The sequence below is a fragment of the Gobio gobio genome, assembly GCF_949357685.1.
Source record: "Gobio gobio genome assembly, chromosome: 23".
NCBI lineage: Eukaryota > Metazoa > Chordata > Actinopteri > Cypriniformes > Gobionidae > Gobio > Gobio gobio.
Window position 1 is genome coordinate 27784551 of NC_137119.1, and position 15780 is coordinate 27800330.

At 41.7% G+C, this 15780-nt stretch overlaps 1 protein-coding gene across 1 annotated transcript in view; it reads right to left on the minus strand.

The window, feature by feature from the left end:
- zfhx4 (zinc finger homeobox 4) overlaps positions 1 to 15780 on the minus strand; it is a 71475-nt gene that overhangs the window by 4975 nt on the left and 50720 nt on the right. The window contains exons 5-9 of the mRNA XM_079806619.1: positions 10973 to 11089; positions 6319 to 6452; positions 5586 to 5786; positions 5101 to 5218; positions 1 to 4953 (exon numbers count right to left, since the gene is read on the minus strand). The exon at positions 1 to 4953 is cut by the window's left edge and continues 243 nt beyond it. Coding sequence (XP_079662745.1) covers positions 1 to 4953; positions 5101 to 5218; positions 5586 to 5786; positions 6319 to 6452; positions 10973 to 11089 — 5523 coding nt within the window. The remainder of the gene's footprint in view (positions 4954 to 5100; positions 5219 to 5585; positions 5787 to 6318; positions 6453 to 10972; positions 11090 to 15780) is intronic.

A 15780-nucleotide genomic window follows, 5' to 3' on the forward strand; every position in this document is an offset into this window, starting at 1 on the left:
CTCGATCAACCTGGTTGCCCAGGGTTTCCTGCACTTTTGCAATGTGCTGCCTTGAGAAGATATGATCACGAATTGAAAGTCTGGCTGTATACTTCACGCCGCATAACATACACTCAGGCCTCGGCCCATCTGGGGAGCCTTGGCTTATCATGAATGGCTTTCCAATGTTTATTTTGAACTTCTTTTCTTTTGCACGGGCATTTTGGAACCAAACTTGCACAACACGTTTAGGGAGTCCTATTTCATTGCCCAGCATTTCACACTCTTGCATAGTAGGTGTGCGATAATCACTGAAGCAAGCCTTTAGGACTTTAAGCTGTAGGTTGCTCATTTGGGTTCTAAAACGTTTGTGGCCTAGTCTCTCACCTTTTGCAGACTTGAAGGGATTAGAACCTCCAAATGGACTGGGTGAACTTGGATCAGCCAAACTTGAGGTCTCGCTCCTGTCAGCATAATCATCTAGGTCGTCATCTCTGGAATTGTAGTAGTCGCTGTCTTTGCCAGAGAAACTTAATGCTGGGCTGACCATGTTGAAAGGGAATCTATCCTCACTTATATCAGAGGTTTGTGCTTGATTCATTTTGTTCTCAATCATTCTCTCATTTCCATTCATTGTAAAATTCTCAACCTCATTATTGGTCTCATCTCCAGTTGTAGCATCACTCAAAGCTGTGTTAATTGAGGAGGTCTCATCAAAGTCAATTTTGTTATCAAAAGAGGCTTCTGCAGAGCTCATGTTAAGCCCCTCAAGTTCATCACTATGTTCTGCTTTAACAGATGATAAGCTCAATAAGGTTTTTAGTGGCATCTCGGAAGGTCTAAATGGAGTGGAAGAGGCAGTTGGAGGCTCACTTTCATTCATCTCAGTCTTTGTGGGCATTTGTAGGTAGTCAACAAAATTGTACTTATTGGGACTTTGACCTCCGTCATCTTGAGGCATCATTGGACTTGGGGGCAAACTAAAGCCTGCCTGTTTTGCCTCATGCCAGTGTCTTGAGCGAATGTGACTATCAAGAGCTGACTTGGCCTTGAACAATGCCCTGCAGAATGGACACTTTTTGTGAGTTTGGGAGGGCCCAAGTGCTCTAAATTGTCCTTTCCTCTCTCTGGCTCGGGTGTTCTGAAACCATACTTGGACAACTCTTTTCTTCAGGCCAACTTCACGAGCAATGTGATCTAACATCTTTCTTGTTGGGTTTGAATCAAGCAAGTATTTATCATACAGGATCTCAAGTTGCTCTGGAGTAATGGTAGTCCTAAGACGTTTATCTCTGTGATGATCTTCTGCACTGTTATCTTTTTCATGAGATCCATCCTCTTTTTCATCTAATTTACGTTTCATGGAGTTAGAGTTCACAGCAAGGCCAGAGTTGCTTGGAGTTGGCATCTGGGATAGGGCTCCAGAGAGAAGCTGACCAGTCATAAGAGGGCTATTTGGATCAAAGATCATATAGGGCATATCCAGTGGCCTTTCTAAAAACTGTGAGTGTAGAAATTGGTTTTGGGCAGCCAGAAAATGCATGTGCTGATGCTCCTGCCACAGCTCTAACGATGGGAAAGCAATTTTGCATTGATCGCAGTGGTACTGTAACATTTGTGGTGGTAGGCTATTGTTAAGAGAAGACAGTGCAATTGAAAGAGGACTTGACGGGACAGCTGTAGGCTGGGGCTGGGAATGGGGTCTTGACATTTGTTGTTGAGATACTTTTTGTGGTGGAGGCTGTGGGGTTGACGCTTTGGAAGTTTTTAACTCGTTTAGGTTCTTGGTTGTTTGTAAAAGGGCAATCTCTCCCAATTTAGTTTTTTCATGGAAGGGCTCAGGTTTGGGTGAGGTTTTCCCTACATCAGGTCGGGGTGAAGGCATTAAGGGAGAGCTGGAACCAGAGCTGCTTGCTGTTACAAGAGAGGGTTTTGCTGGCTCTGCTGGCTTTGCTGAACTCATCTCATTAATCTCTACAAATTCTTCTGAGTGGGTTTCATCTCCAGCTTCATCATCCTCATCTTTGTAGCAAAGCTTCTTCTGGTGAGTAATGAGGTCAAAAATTCGGGGGAAAATAACACTGCATTTCTTACATTGATACTGCATGTTGTTGGTCCTGATGTATCGTTCATTTGTTAATTCTTTCTTTTCGCTGTCTTTTGCATCTGCTTGGTTCTCATAACTCTTGCGGGCCTTCTGACGGGCATTTTGGAACCACACCACAATCACTCGTGTTGGCAGGTTGAGCACAGTGGAGAGCTGCTCAATTTCATCATCCTTGGGGTAAGCATTGGTATCAAAGAAATCTTGGAGTACTCGCAGTTGATAATCTGTGAAACGTGTTCTTGATGACCTTTTGTTTGCCGTAGCATCAGTTCTGTAGTACTCCAGCATGTTCACTTGGGATTCAAGTCTGATGTCTTCCAGTGTAGTCATGGGTGGAATGTTGAAATTGTAAGGGGAATCTTTGCTTCTTTGACGTTCTTTGAAGAGTGTATTGCGGAACCAGTGCTTTATGACTTTCTGTGGAAGGCCAGATTTGTCTGCCATTTCTTGAATCTGTTCTTCGTTGGGAGAATTATTGATGTCAAAATGAGCACGGAGAATTTTTAGCTGATCGTCTGTGATTCTGGTGCGAGGACGCTTAAACTGAGACTGCCGCAGGAAGTTTGGATCCAGTCCCAGTTGTTGTTGACATAACTGTGTGAGGTCAGAAGATAGAGAGTCCATTGTTGGAAGCTGCAGTGCAAGCTGTGGGGGTAGCCCAGGGTGCTGCACTGATTGCATCATCAGTGGTGGGAAAATTGGCAAGTCAAGAGAAACAGGGAGCTGCACTTGGGGGGATGCAGTTGGTGGTGGAGGAGGAGGTGGTGCTTGCTGAGGAGTTTGTAGAGGTGATGGAGATGGTGTCTGTGATTTTCCTACAGATGTAGTGGCAGGCAGAGCAGTCACTGGGGCAGGAGGTGGAGGAGGTGGTGGAGGGGGAGGTGGTGGGGGAGTTTCTGGAGATGCTGGGTTTATGGGGTATAGCTTGTCATATGCCTCCCTGTACTGCTGTGCAAACTTCTCCAGCTCCACATATGGAAAGAACTGCCCGTGCACATGTTCCTGATGGCTTTTGAGAATTAGCATGTTGGAGAAGAACTTTCCACAAAGCCCACACTCCAGTTTGTCAGTCAACTCTTCCTCTCTGTTCTTTTTCTGGCTTTTCTGTCTATTCTCATTGTACTGAATAACCAATTCAAAGCCAAAGTTCTCTAGTAATGCTTTAGCAGCATTACCTCTAGCACCTGAGATGATGCGTGGCGGAGGAATAAGAGGTTCTGAAAATTTAGGCCTTCTGGAATCTTTTGTATCTTTTCCACTGTCAATATCATTAGCTATGTCATGCCTTGCTTTGCTCTCCTGCTTTTCTAGGTGCTCTTCAGCATCTCTGGACATTTGAATCTCAGACAGAGGAATGTGGTTGGACTCAGTTTTAGGCTTGTGGCTCTGCTGCTGTGCTCTCTGCTGCTGCATTTGAGACTGGGAGGCCTGCTGCTGAGCTTGCTGCTGAGAAAGCTGAAGCTGTTGTTGTTGGCCCAGCTGATGTTGTTGCTGCATCTGCTGCTTCAGATCTTCTAGGAATGATCCAGTCATACCGGGCATCCCAAACGCAGCTGAATGCAATGCAAGCTCAGGGCTGATGTTAAATTCAGCACCAGGGATGTAGAATGGGAAGAGGAACTGGGGCTGCTGGAATTGCAGTAGAGCTTCTGGTGTCATTGGGAAGTGCGGGAAGAAAGCTGGGTTCAGAAACTGTGGCTGAAAGAATGCAGCTTGCTGCTGGAGCTCATGCTGCAGTTGCATCTGAAGCTGTGCTGGTGACTGGGATGGTGGGTGGGTGGTTTGCACAGAGATGTGATCAGTAGTTTGTTTCATGGTAACTTCTTTGGCATCTACAGTGTTTTCTTTGTTAGAGGATACTGGTGTACTTGCAGAATCAGTGTTTCCCTGATTAAGGGGAACAGGGCTTTTAGATGATGTACTTCCGCTGCTTCCACCCCCAGTACTGGTACTAGTCTCCATTTTGGCGGTTCGTGCTTTTGTCTGATGAAGTACAGACCTCATGTGAATCTCCAGGGTTGAGCTTTGGCTATAAGCAACGTTACAGATATTGCATTTATATGGTTTGTTGTCAACATTGTTGCTGGTCTCCTGGGGAACTGGGCTTGAGGCCTCTTGGATAACTTTCTTTAGCTTATGCAAATGTGAGACAGAATTGTAGTGAACAAGGAGAATGTTCTTTTGGGTGAAAGACTCTTTGCATACTGTGCATTTGTATGGACGAGAGGGGTCTAGAAATTTTTCCATGGTGAAATTTGGACCTTTCCTAAAAGGCAAGGTCCGCTTTGGCTCTGAGCCCATATCATCAAGCAAGGAGCTGCTGTCACTTCCAGTCGGACTGGCCTTCCCTTCTTGGTCAAGTTCCTCATCTTTGTCTAGCTCATGCTCAAAGGCTTGTGCCTCTTCCAGAGCCCGCATCTCACTCTCAGCTATGTCACCATTTAGGGGCAGGTTCCCACAGAGTTGCTGCACTTCAGCTTCACTCAGCTCAGGGTGACCAGTCTCCAAATGCTTTCGAAGAGCAAGGAATGTCCTGAAGCTGCGCTGGCACAGACTGCACATGGTGGCTGCACGGATGGCGTGGTACTGGGAATGTATTTCAAGCTTCTGCATAGTCTTGAAAGCCAGACTGCAATGGTTGCAGCGGTATTTGTAGACATGGCGATCAGAGACTGAGAGCTGCTGGCGCTTCTGAAGATCACCAAGATGCTCCTGCAGGGAGTCTGGGCTCTTCCTGTCCTGCCCACTCGCTTTCTTCCAGTCAGGGGCCTCAGCAGCCTCTTTTGGTGGTTTGAGTTCCTCATTGGAAAGTTCAACCTCACTTTTGTCTTGGTCTGTGCTGCTTTTCAAATCCTTAGAGCTGTTTCCTGTTGGAATTTAGAAAAAAGAAAGTTTTCAGAATTCTTCCAAAGGATTTTCATTTTAATGGTTTATTGTTATGACTTTTCTAAGGAATCCTCTGTAATGTGGTTCATACATTTCAGATGACACTGTGCCTGCATAAATGTGCTTACCCATGGGTTTTCCTGATCCCTCAGGGATAACAGCTGAAGAATCCATCAAAGATGGGACTTTGTCTTGTAATGATACAGACAGCAAGGAATTGGGCACTGTAACGTCTGGACCTGCAACCTGAAGAAAGAATATACATAAATAATATTATATCAGTGCCTTAACCGAATCAAATAAACATAAGATAAACAATAAACATAAATAATACATTTATAAATAATACATTTATTAAAAATGTTGAGCTTGAAAACACATGGAGATACAGACTTCCAAAAGATCTTTTTAAAATCTGCTGTTTTGTGATTTTATAAGAGAAGAATTTTCCAGTTCATAACATATTCTTTAGAGAATATGCTAGGCCTGGGAAATGCTTATTCAAGTTATTCCCTGCCAACACTGCCAGAGTATGATCTAGATAGTAAGGCTGACAGCTTCAGTATTTCTTTCTTTTTTGGATTTAAAAGAAATATATGAATGCTGCACATACTGTCATTAGTAACTTCTCCACACAGTCTGGAGCCACGCTATGGAGGTGGGTGAGATGCAGCTGCAAGTGAATCTTGTTGCTGAGGACATCCTGACACAAGGGGCAGCTGATGACTGGCTGCATGGAATGCTGAGACATGATGTGCAGCTGTAAACGGTTTGCATCCTTGTTACTGTAATTACAGTATGGGCACTGCTGCACCTGAAAAAACAAAGTTTATCAAAGCATTGACATATATGAAAGCACTTCTTCGAATGACTACATATGAGTGATGCTGCAACATGCCTTAAGAAAATCAAATAAATAAAAAAAGTACTCCAAATGTCTATAAAATGAAATTTCCTCTAATTCACTGAAGTTTTCATTTCACGTAACTTAAATTAAAAAAACTAATCAAGTAAGTAAGTAAATGAACAAACATGAATTTCTGGAATTTCTAATCAGAAGATTACAAAGGATGTTGACATGAACCATTTCAGACTATGTCTGGTTCTCATTAAATGAAGTACGTTTAAACTGCAACTTCTCACTACCTGTTTTAATGTAGCCCTTACAGCAAGTCCTGTCCCACTCAGACAGGGTAATGCTTTTTAATATATATATAAGCAAAGCTTAGCATATAAATATTTAGAAGTGAATGAATATAATCTAATCCAGGAATTCAATTTATACACAAAGATGGCTCAGTCTTGTTATTACGCCCCATTTTTGCAAACAGATCAGAGTAACTAACCTGCTCATTGGACAGCGTCTTCTCTTCAGCTGATTTAGCCCTCTTGGTTGGAGTGTCATTTTCTTTCTCCTGCTGAAGCGACCGCTTCCCTGCTGTAGCAGTCCCCAGGGTTTCTTTAGCCAGTGTATTAATTCCTGCGAATAAACAGATAGGATATCTTCTGTCACAAGCTTATTCTGGACTCCTGATGCTAAAAATCTCCTGACAGAGTTACAATGACCCTTACTTTAATAAGATGCCACATTTGGGTAACATAAGCTTATTGTTAGGAATGTAGATCTGATAAAAGGTTATTGGGCGACTCGCATTATGTGAGACTCAGATTATTTTATTAATAAGAAGAAAAAAAAATCAAAAAGCATTTAAATTGAATTACACCACAGACAAATTGTGTATTGATTTTGAGCAAGAATACTAGAGGATCCAGGGAAAATCTATATTCACAAAAGCAACCGAATGAAGATATTCACAAATAAATAGAGGTTCGAATTCATTGTTATTGCATTGCAGGTCAGGGTACCATTATGCCGTTCATTTGGGGGATATAGACAGCCAAATCCAAGCATCCCCCTGAATATCCATGCCTCACACTCTGTATTAGAGGGGGTTGCCATGTTATTTCCATTTTAGCTGAGCTCAATTCAGCAAATCAGCCCCCAGTTGTATTTAGAGTATGCTGCGCAGAGTGATAAATCTTTCATTACCCCTGTATCCTCAGATACAGACAGTGTCCCAGCCTCCTCAGTCAATGCAATTTATCCTCTCTCTGCATATGCAGTGAACAAAGAAAGGCCTGCTCGCTGTTCTTCACTCTAATCTGGTCACTCTAGGCTAAATGTGTGTATTACTTTTATGAATCAAAGCTTAGCAAAGCAGTCATCGAAAATGGATGGTAAAAAAGGGAAAGAGTATCTTTTCTGCTCTGTATTTATTTAAGTATATTTCAATATCTGCTGCGTGTTCATGCATTTTAATTCTTGGCATTACAAAGCATTCTGCTTATTTTATTGTGGTCTTACATATCAGGAGCCTGACATATTAGCCTGCCAAAGAAAGTGACACAAGAGGGGGGAAAAACCACAAGGGCGCAATACAAATTTCCAAGAGTATCAAGAGTATGTTCTGCAGTCTCAAATAGCTAGGTAATCTTTTTTTCTCTCCTGGCCTTGATATCCCTGCTGCACTGGGGCGGGGGGGATTGGGGGGGGGTTGTCACATACATTTCATGACAAACAGAAAACCTCATTTGCGAGGCTCCCCAATCTCATTGCTGTAACGCATCATCTGACCTTTTTTCTCCCCCTTCTGTTTATTACGAGGATTTCTAATTTTAACTTTCAATTTTCACCATCTTCCAGTCAATCTGCAACTAAATTATTTCCCGGGTGAGGAGGTGACTCCTGGACAACTGGGTGCAAATGCATTTCAAAATGCAATGAGGCCCCTTCCATTGATTGCCATCATATTGAATGTAAATGTATGGTCTGGGGGCTAATCTGCTCTACATGAGGATCCATCTATATGATTTATTTTCTTAATCAACACTCTGCTTTCATAAACATTTAAAGTGCATTGCAGATAGACACACTAGGCTGTCAGAAATGAAACGGAGAGAAAATGAGGAAAGAAATAGTAAGAAAAGCCATTGCAGCATTTAATACATGCTCCATTTCTGTTGTGCATAAGGCTTTGCTGAACTGTCAGCTAAATTACCAGAACCAGGTATAAATATACATACATATGTACATATACAGTATATATGTATAACTACACAATTGTCTTTATGTTCATTTACAAATGTGTCGGGACTCAATGGCTAGGCTCTTTGTGTAGTCTGTACACTAAATGAGAATGCCCTTTTTCTTTGTCTACATACACACACACACACACACACACACACACACACACACACACACACACACACACACACACACACACACACACACACACACACACACACACACACACACACACACACACACACACACACACACACACACACACACACACACACACACACACACACACACACACAGTGCAATGAAGCAATAGAGAAAATAATTGTGACACCACAGCCCCCCTTCACATCCGAATGACAAATGTCTTTGAGAAGCAGGACCTAGCTTGATTAGATAAATCAAACTGTGATTTATGATAGTCAAGCTGTTTGCATTACATGGACCACAGCCGTAGACAGGACACCCATCTTTATTTACAACTGTCAATGGGATTTTTAAAAATCATGCAACCTACGCGATGTCTGTTTGAAGAAGAGAAACAACCAAAAGAAGAAACACCAGATTTCTCGCTAATGTGATCTATCTGGTCTTCCTCGCTGAGTGAAAAGTCCTGTTAATTTTCAGCGTTTAATTTCGAATCTCATAACACCATCTAACATGAATAAAATTTTACACAAACAAAAACTGGAGTAGAACGCCCTCGCTTTGAAATCTATGCAAAATAGTACAGTGCGTTTGTTTGACAAGCTATTTTATTTAAACATTTCTTTCCCCTGCAAACGCCAATTACACAGATATTGCTTGATAAAGGAGTCATAAATTTACTATTCAATTTACTGGTCTTCAGTCCAGCCAGTCTGGCTGAGGTGACAGGGCAATAAATAAAGCAGGACCCTGGGACGCTCAGAGAACTTCAGTGATTTACAAGGACAAGAGGTTAAGGTTACGCATTAGTGTGACCTACAGTTCAGCAGATAACATTTGAATAGCACACTCTAAATTCTCAGTTTGGACAGTGCAGCCCTGCTTTCTCTTTGCTCTCGCAAAAAACAACAACAACAACAAAAAAACACGCATCCGAGTCCATCAGTTTTACCATCGCACTTCAGACGAAGCGTAAACCGACGGATGTCATATTTGGCAAATCCTACAGGACTCTCTGAATTGATTTAGTCAGCAACAGAAATCATAGCTGTAGGGCTTCAATGAAATATGCAAATACTTTTAATTTATTTTAATCTAATATCTAGGAAGACAGAAATTAAATAAATGCTCATTTCAGAGCTGGAAACATGCAAATGCTAATGGTAAATATGCAGAATTTGATCTGTCTTGCATTTTATTTAATTCAGCTGCATTATTTTAAATTTCATAAGCAGCTGATTTGAAAACAATATTTAATTTCCCTGCTAATTTACAGCAGGTATGCAGAAAATGTTCTTAGCAATAATGACAGCTAATTTTCCTCTTTGCTTGTGTTTGCTGAATTATCCCTTTACCCTAAAGCCAACACATTGACATGCTTCCATGCTACATCTAAACAGAGCACAAAGTAATCTGGAGTTGATCCAGATTAAGACATTTGCATGGAAAATGCAATTTGGATTATAATTAATCCACAGTGACACTAGATTAAAATGAAAAAGTAAATGGGCTGTTTTGAGAGATGCTGCCTATGAAGATGAACATTGTGAATAATAATATCTCTACGTATAATCTTTAATATGCAAGAGCCTGGTGTTTTATATTCCAACCCACATTAGGGATTTATTCCTTTAGACAAAAAAAAAAAAACATTTAACATATGGGTTCAACAAAGCAACCCCTAAAACTCATTCTGACTGCTCCTCAAAATAATGGATTAAAAAAAGGAATCAAAACAACAGCCATTTTGGGAACAGATATTTTCTCATTTCAATTGAAATATTGCAGCCTTAAAAAAAGAGAAATTGTCGCAATGCAAAAGTTTGCAAGCATATACTCACATTAAGGTTTAAGAACGCTAGTTTAAATGGGACCTGCATTTCAACCGCAGTGTTAAATGACGCCGCATGTAATAGGTCATGTAAATGCATTGAGTACGAACTGCCTCAGACAAGCCTGTCATGGCTATATGGATAAAAGATAAACGACTGGCTAAACTAATAGGCTCTGTCCTGTTTCAGCATTTCCTCTGCTCCATTGAACCCAACATTATGTAGCTAGGTATGGTGTGCATGAAAAGACGCCTAATGTAATATTCATTTCGACCATATATTTCCATCTCATACATAAGAAAAGCACATATGAATTCTTATTTGGCAAATCAAATATAACAAGAGCCTTAGGTAGTGATGCCAGATGCTAGCTCCAGGGGATGTTTCCTGATCTCAACACAACACTGTTTTGTAAAGATTGTTGCCTTTGCTAATGTGCTACCAGTCAGACGTGTACGCAGATCTGCGGTTCGAGGACAATGAGCTCTAAAAGGTGGTGAGTTGCTTGAATTAAAAAAAAAGAAAAGGAAAAAGGGTTACAAAACTATACACTTGAGCACTATCTAATCCTATGCTTATACAAAATTAATATGTCATCAGAGGAATCGCAAGAACAGCAAAGATTAATGAAAGGCGCTTAAAAATTACAAGCGTACAAACTGATTTGATTAAAAAAAATAATCTTGTGGTCACTGTGGAATATTCTTTGCCTTTATCCACATCTCTGCCATCAGATGGCTATGATTAAAATGGGTCAGCGGGAGGCTACTGATAGCATTCACATGCAACCCACACATGCAGCTGTTATTAGCAGGAAAAGCCCCGTTGGAAGAGAACAGTGGAGCAAAACAGGTAGGAGCAGTGTGTGTTAGTGACTAAGTGACACTGAAGAGAGGGTACCAGGGAAGAAGAAAAAAAGACCAAAACTAAAGGTCTTACTGGAGTCCTTCTCTGTTGTCTTGCCTTCTATGGCGTTCCTCTTGCTCGAGTCTTTGTCCTCGGCCGCGGCCAATGAGGAGGCTCGTGGGGATTCCTCGCTGTCTTCACCTGGTTCCTCTACAATTGAACACAGGAAGGGCACTTGGTTACCCACTAGAGGTTACGGTGACTGCTTTTGAATCGTATCTGAACACACCAAACACTTCCATGTATGTGTGTGTGTGTGTGTGTGTGTGTGTGTGTACATGCACAAAAAATACCACAAGACACTGGTCCGTCTGGTTTCATTAAGTCTTGGACACTGAAATATGAATGTTCTTCACACACCTCTCCAGATTGTTAGCACTGGGCAGATTACATGGAAATTTTTCTGTAGGCTCATCTACCCCCTCCTCCCCCCCTCGTGTTTAATAATTCTGTGTATCTTTGCAGCACTGCCAGTGGATTAATCTGTTTATGCTGTTAGGTGATAGGTCGAGGCCGTGCGCCTCTAATCCCTGAAAGGCCTACTGTTCCCTTTCATCCAGAGAGCATTTGTCTCTCACTGCGCTGATGTCACATTTTAATGAATTTTTAGCAGGCTGAGTAATGCCAGATAACCACTCCTGTCTTTCCCCCTCCACCCCATGCAGCTTCCATCACACGGCACACGACGGGGGAAGAAAGAAAGAGAGAGAGAGACAGAAAGCGAGAGCGAGGGGGAGAAATAAACATATTTTGGAAGACCCCGCGAGAAATGAAATAAATTAGGACAACATGAGGCAGGAAAATGGCGTTCAAAGTGCTGCGCTCATCCATTTTATAAAACCTTAATAACCATATAAATTGACCACGGGGAGGCAAAAAGGTCATCGGTATATTTGCATACAATCACTCAAGTCATTGTTTGGTAAGCAGAGGGGCCCGACTGCAGATACATGATATAATTAACCCTTTAAAACTCCCCACACGGTGCTGGCACCGACGTTTTAAGTGCAATACATTAAGTGGAAATTATATACAGCATGAAATTTTCATGGCAGATGCTGGGAGTGATTGAAAGGAAAAATTGTGCTGCACTCTAGTCCTGATGTTTTATTAATAATATTCTGACAACAGGATGAAATATCTCCTGTCACTGCTGGCAGCCGGCTGCAAAAATTGCTATTTTGGCGCACATGCGGTGACGGTGTGCTCTAATACATCCTCCAACAAAGGCACTCTGTGTGTGTTTGTGTGCACACCATGTGTGTGTATGTAAGACAGCTGGGGGGTATCTTTAGATGTACATGCCGCATTTCTACAAAAATAAATGACACAAATTGCAGCGTTTGTGCTTAAGGAAACAAAAAGCTGTGGTGTCTTTTCCATTAAGATACAGATTTAAAAAAAAAAAAGTAAAATAAAAATAAAAAACTAAAATTATAATAATTAATAATATAATAATTGATCAATATTTATTTTAAATATAAATATTTACACACACTTTTCTGCATAGTCATATAAATAAATGTATAAAGAAATGTGTATGTCCCATATAAATGTGTAAGCCAGTTATAGGCTTCAATGACATGAAACAAACAATACATTGATTTCTAAAGCCTCTAGTCAATTCAATGTTTTGTCTGCCACAATAACGCAATGTCTTAAATGTCTTTTAAATGTTAAGCTACACTTCAATTTTTTCAATTTCATTGCATACAATATGTACATTACATACAACGTGTACCTATGCCTCACTTCCTCCCTGTCATAGAGGCAGTTGAGGCAGGACTGGGGGTGAGTGTTGTGGGGGAAGGCGGTATTGGGGGGCAAAGGGGCTCTGGACGGAGGTAGTGTTGAGCTTAAGCCAGTGTCAGAGGGCTAATCAGAGAGAGAGAGAGAGAGAGAGAGAGAGAGAGAGAGAGAGAGAGAGTGCACTGCCTCAATAGGCAGATGGGGGTTAGGACCAGCTGGATGTCTGTGATCATGACCAGATTTCAGGTCGGTTAATAAAAGAGACACAAACACACACACACACACACACACACACGCTCATACACAAACACCACAGCACAATATCACACCCTAAGGGTACAGGGGCCAGGCTGTGGCACCTCCCCCTTCAATCGCCCCCTCTCCTCCTCCACGTCCTCAGCGTGAGGCGTTCTCTTCAGTCGGCTAGATTTACTGACCCAGTCCCCCTAGCTGGGAAATGAAGTGTCAAAGTGCTAGTGAGCGTCTCTACCTCGAGGGGGCATCAAATTTTTAAGGCGATCGTGGAATGCATTAATAAAACATGGAGTGTCACGAAAAAGAAAAGGGCAAATTATGAAGGTAGTAACAGAAGGAATAAGGGAAGAAAAGGATGGGTTGCTATCATCTGGGTCTCATCAGACAGCATTTTTTTTTCTCTCTTTCCTTCCACTGTCCTTCTCTCTCTCTCCCTCTCTCTCTCTCTCCCTCGTCTTTTAGCAGGGTGTTCTGCAGTTTTTCTGGTATGCATTTCAAGAGCGAGAGAAACTCCCAGACATGCTTTCCTATACATCATAGCGGTGTCTGCCCCGCGCCTGACCCTGGCAACAGTTTGAGTAATCTGAATGCTTTACAGAGGCAGCGTGTCAGCAGCATTGGAGGGGTGCAAGGGGGGTTCGGCAGACTCTCTGCCCATCAAACTTAATCGCAAACAGCAGAGCCATAGACAACTTTTACTGCCCCCGCCATCCCTTTCAAGCAAAACCCGCAAACACATCAACCACACATCATCGACGGTTCTCTGTTCGCCAGCCTCCCGTGAGACCTGCTCTGATGTGGGTTGATCGGCACGCTGGAGGGAGACTGGGGTCAAGAAGGCGTCACAATTAAAGCAATACTGTGTTTTTGCCTCATCAAAATGCGCCAGTTCCCTTTGCACAACTACCATACCTATAAAAAAATGAAAAAAGTGGAGGCATCCATGGAAATGTATAAATATGACGACAGACAGTTTCTTTTCATTAAAGCACCGGGCCTGTCCGGTATAGAGAAAGCATAATGACAGACGAGGAGGGCAGGCTTCTCATTCGCTTTCCTCTTGGGGGCTACAACACCTCAGTGCGGTCATTATCCGGCCAGTAAAAGAGACACCTACCGTACATAGCCGTGGATACCCCCAAAAATGACTCATTAAAATGTGTCCCCCACCTCCACCTTAGACTCACTGTTTGTTTGTGGTTCTTAAAAAAGAATAACAAAGAACTTATTGAAGCTAGGCGGGTCTCGTTGTTCAAAATGCAATATTTAAAAAGAAATACAACCAGACTTCATTTTTGCTCACAATGAAATCAGTACAAATATATAAAATATCAATCATATACAGTATATACAAATTAAACAATAATTATGATTATATTATGATAATTATGATTTTCTACATTGTTAATTGAACAATAATAAAATGAACCACAATTCATTTTAAACTATTATTATTAATAATAAAAATAGCTCTTTGTATCACTGTAATTTCTTATATTTTTATTCTTATATTACTATTATTACAAATAATAACAATTATTATTAAAAAAATTGCATGATTGTCATTTCTTATAATTTAACTGATCTCAGCATTTGTGAAAATGCAATGTGGTTGTAATTATGATTTCTGGACTGTCTGGTCTTGTTGAGGTGTAAGGAACACTAATTTCCCAGCACACCACAGGTTGGCTCTGAGCTGCCCAGGGTTTTCATGATGTCACATTCTTTCCCCCCATGGTTTTCATTTTAGCCGCTCCATTTTAAAGGAATCTTTGAAACTCGAAACCCTGTACTACTTTGTTAAGGGCCAGTTGTAATACTTTCAGGATAATAAGCTTTACTGACTTGTTGATCCACCGTCCCCCCCTACCCAAATTTTTGCTCCCTTCTTTTTCCAAATTTCAGTGTATTTAACAAGCATTTAGATCTTAACCAGATGCTGTTAATGTACCATGTCTAAAATACTAAACATCCACGTGGAGAGCGGGCCCATTTCCCTTCACGGCACTGCTGCTGCTGCTGCTGCTGCTGGGAGACACAAGAAAGCTGCTCTTTCTCTAAGGCAAGCACACTTCTACTGCAGTACACCTTATGCATCAGCAATCAGAAAATGTCTTTTGTTGATGTCAGTTACTTTCATCCAAGGAAGTTTTCCTATGCTACCAGCTCTTCTGTGATGCACGATGCACTTCAAACCATTAATCACCTCCATCAAATGAATAAACATGATGAAGATTAAAGCTTCTGCTTTTACTGCACCAACACACATTTCCCCCTCATTTCTGCAGACTTCTGTTTCTGCGCTCACCCGCATAAGGGATATTAATGGTTCCAAATAACTAGCATTAAATCTTGTATCTTCAAAGGTTTCCACAGACAAACCCCAAACACCTGCATCGTACACAAAAAGGCTTTTTGTGTCCGTGCCATTCGGATCACCTGAGGCATCCGGAGAAAGGAGGCACTGCAGCCAGGCTTACTTTAGTATTTGAAAATAATATAAAAAGATTCCTCCTTGTTTGGCTCTCCTCCCCCCTCCCTCCTCGCTCCTTTCTCTCTCTCCTTTTTATTATACTCCATCCAATATTTATTCAAGACATGATTATAAACATCTGCCCGGGTAGCCGTTTCATCTACACAGGAGCCAAAGGGGCTGGAAATTTCACACACGGCCGCCAACATGACCTCGGCTCAGACGGAGCATGGCGGTTTTTTTTCCTCCCGCGCACCGCACGGCTTCCTGTCTGTGACGTCTGAAAAGCACTGGGGGCCAGGGTTAATGGCCTTTCCAATCTCTGTGATAAGAATTCATTTTGTTCTATTACCAGCAGTTATCA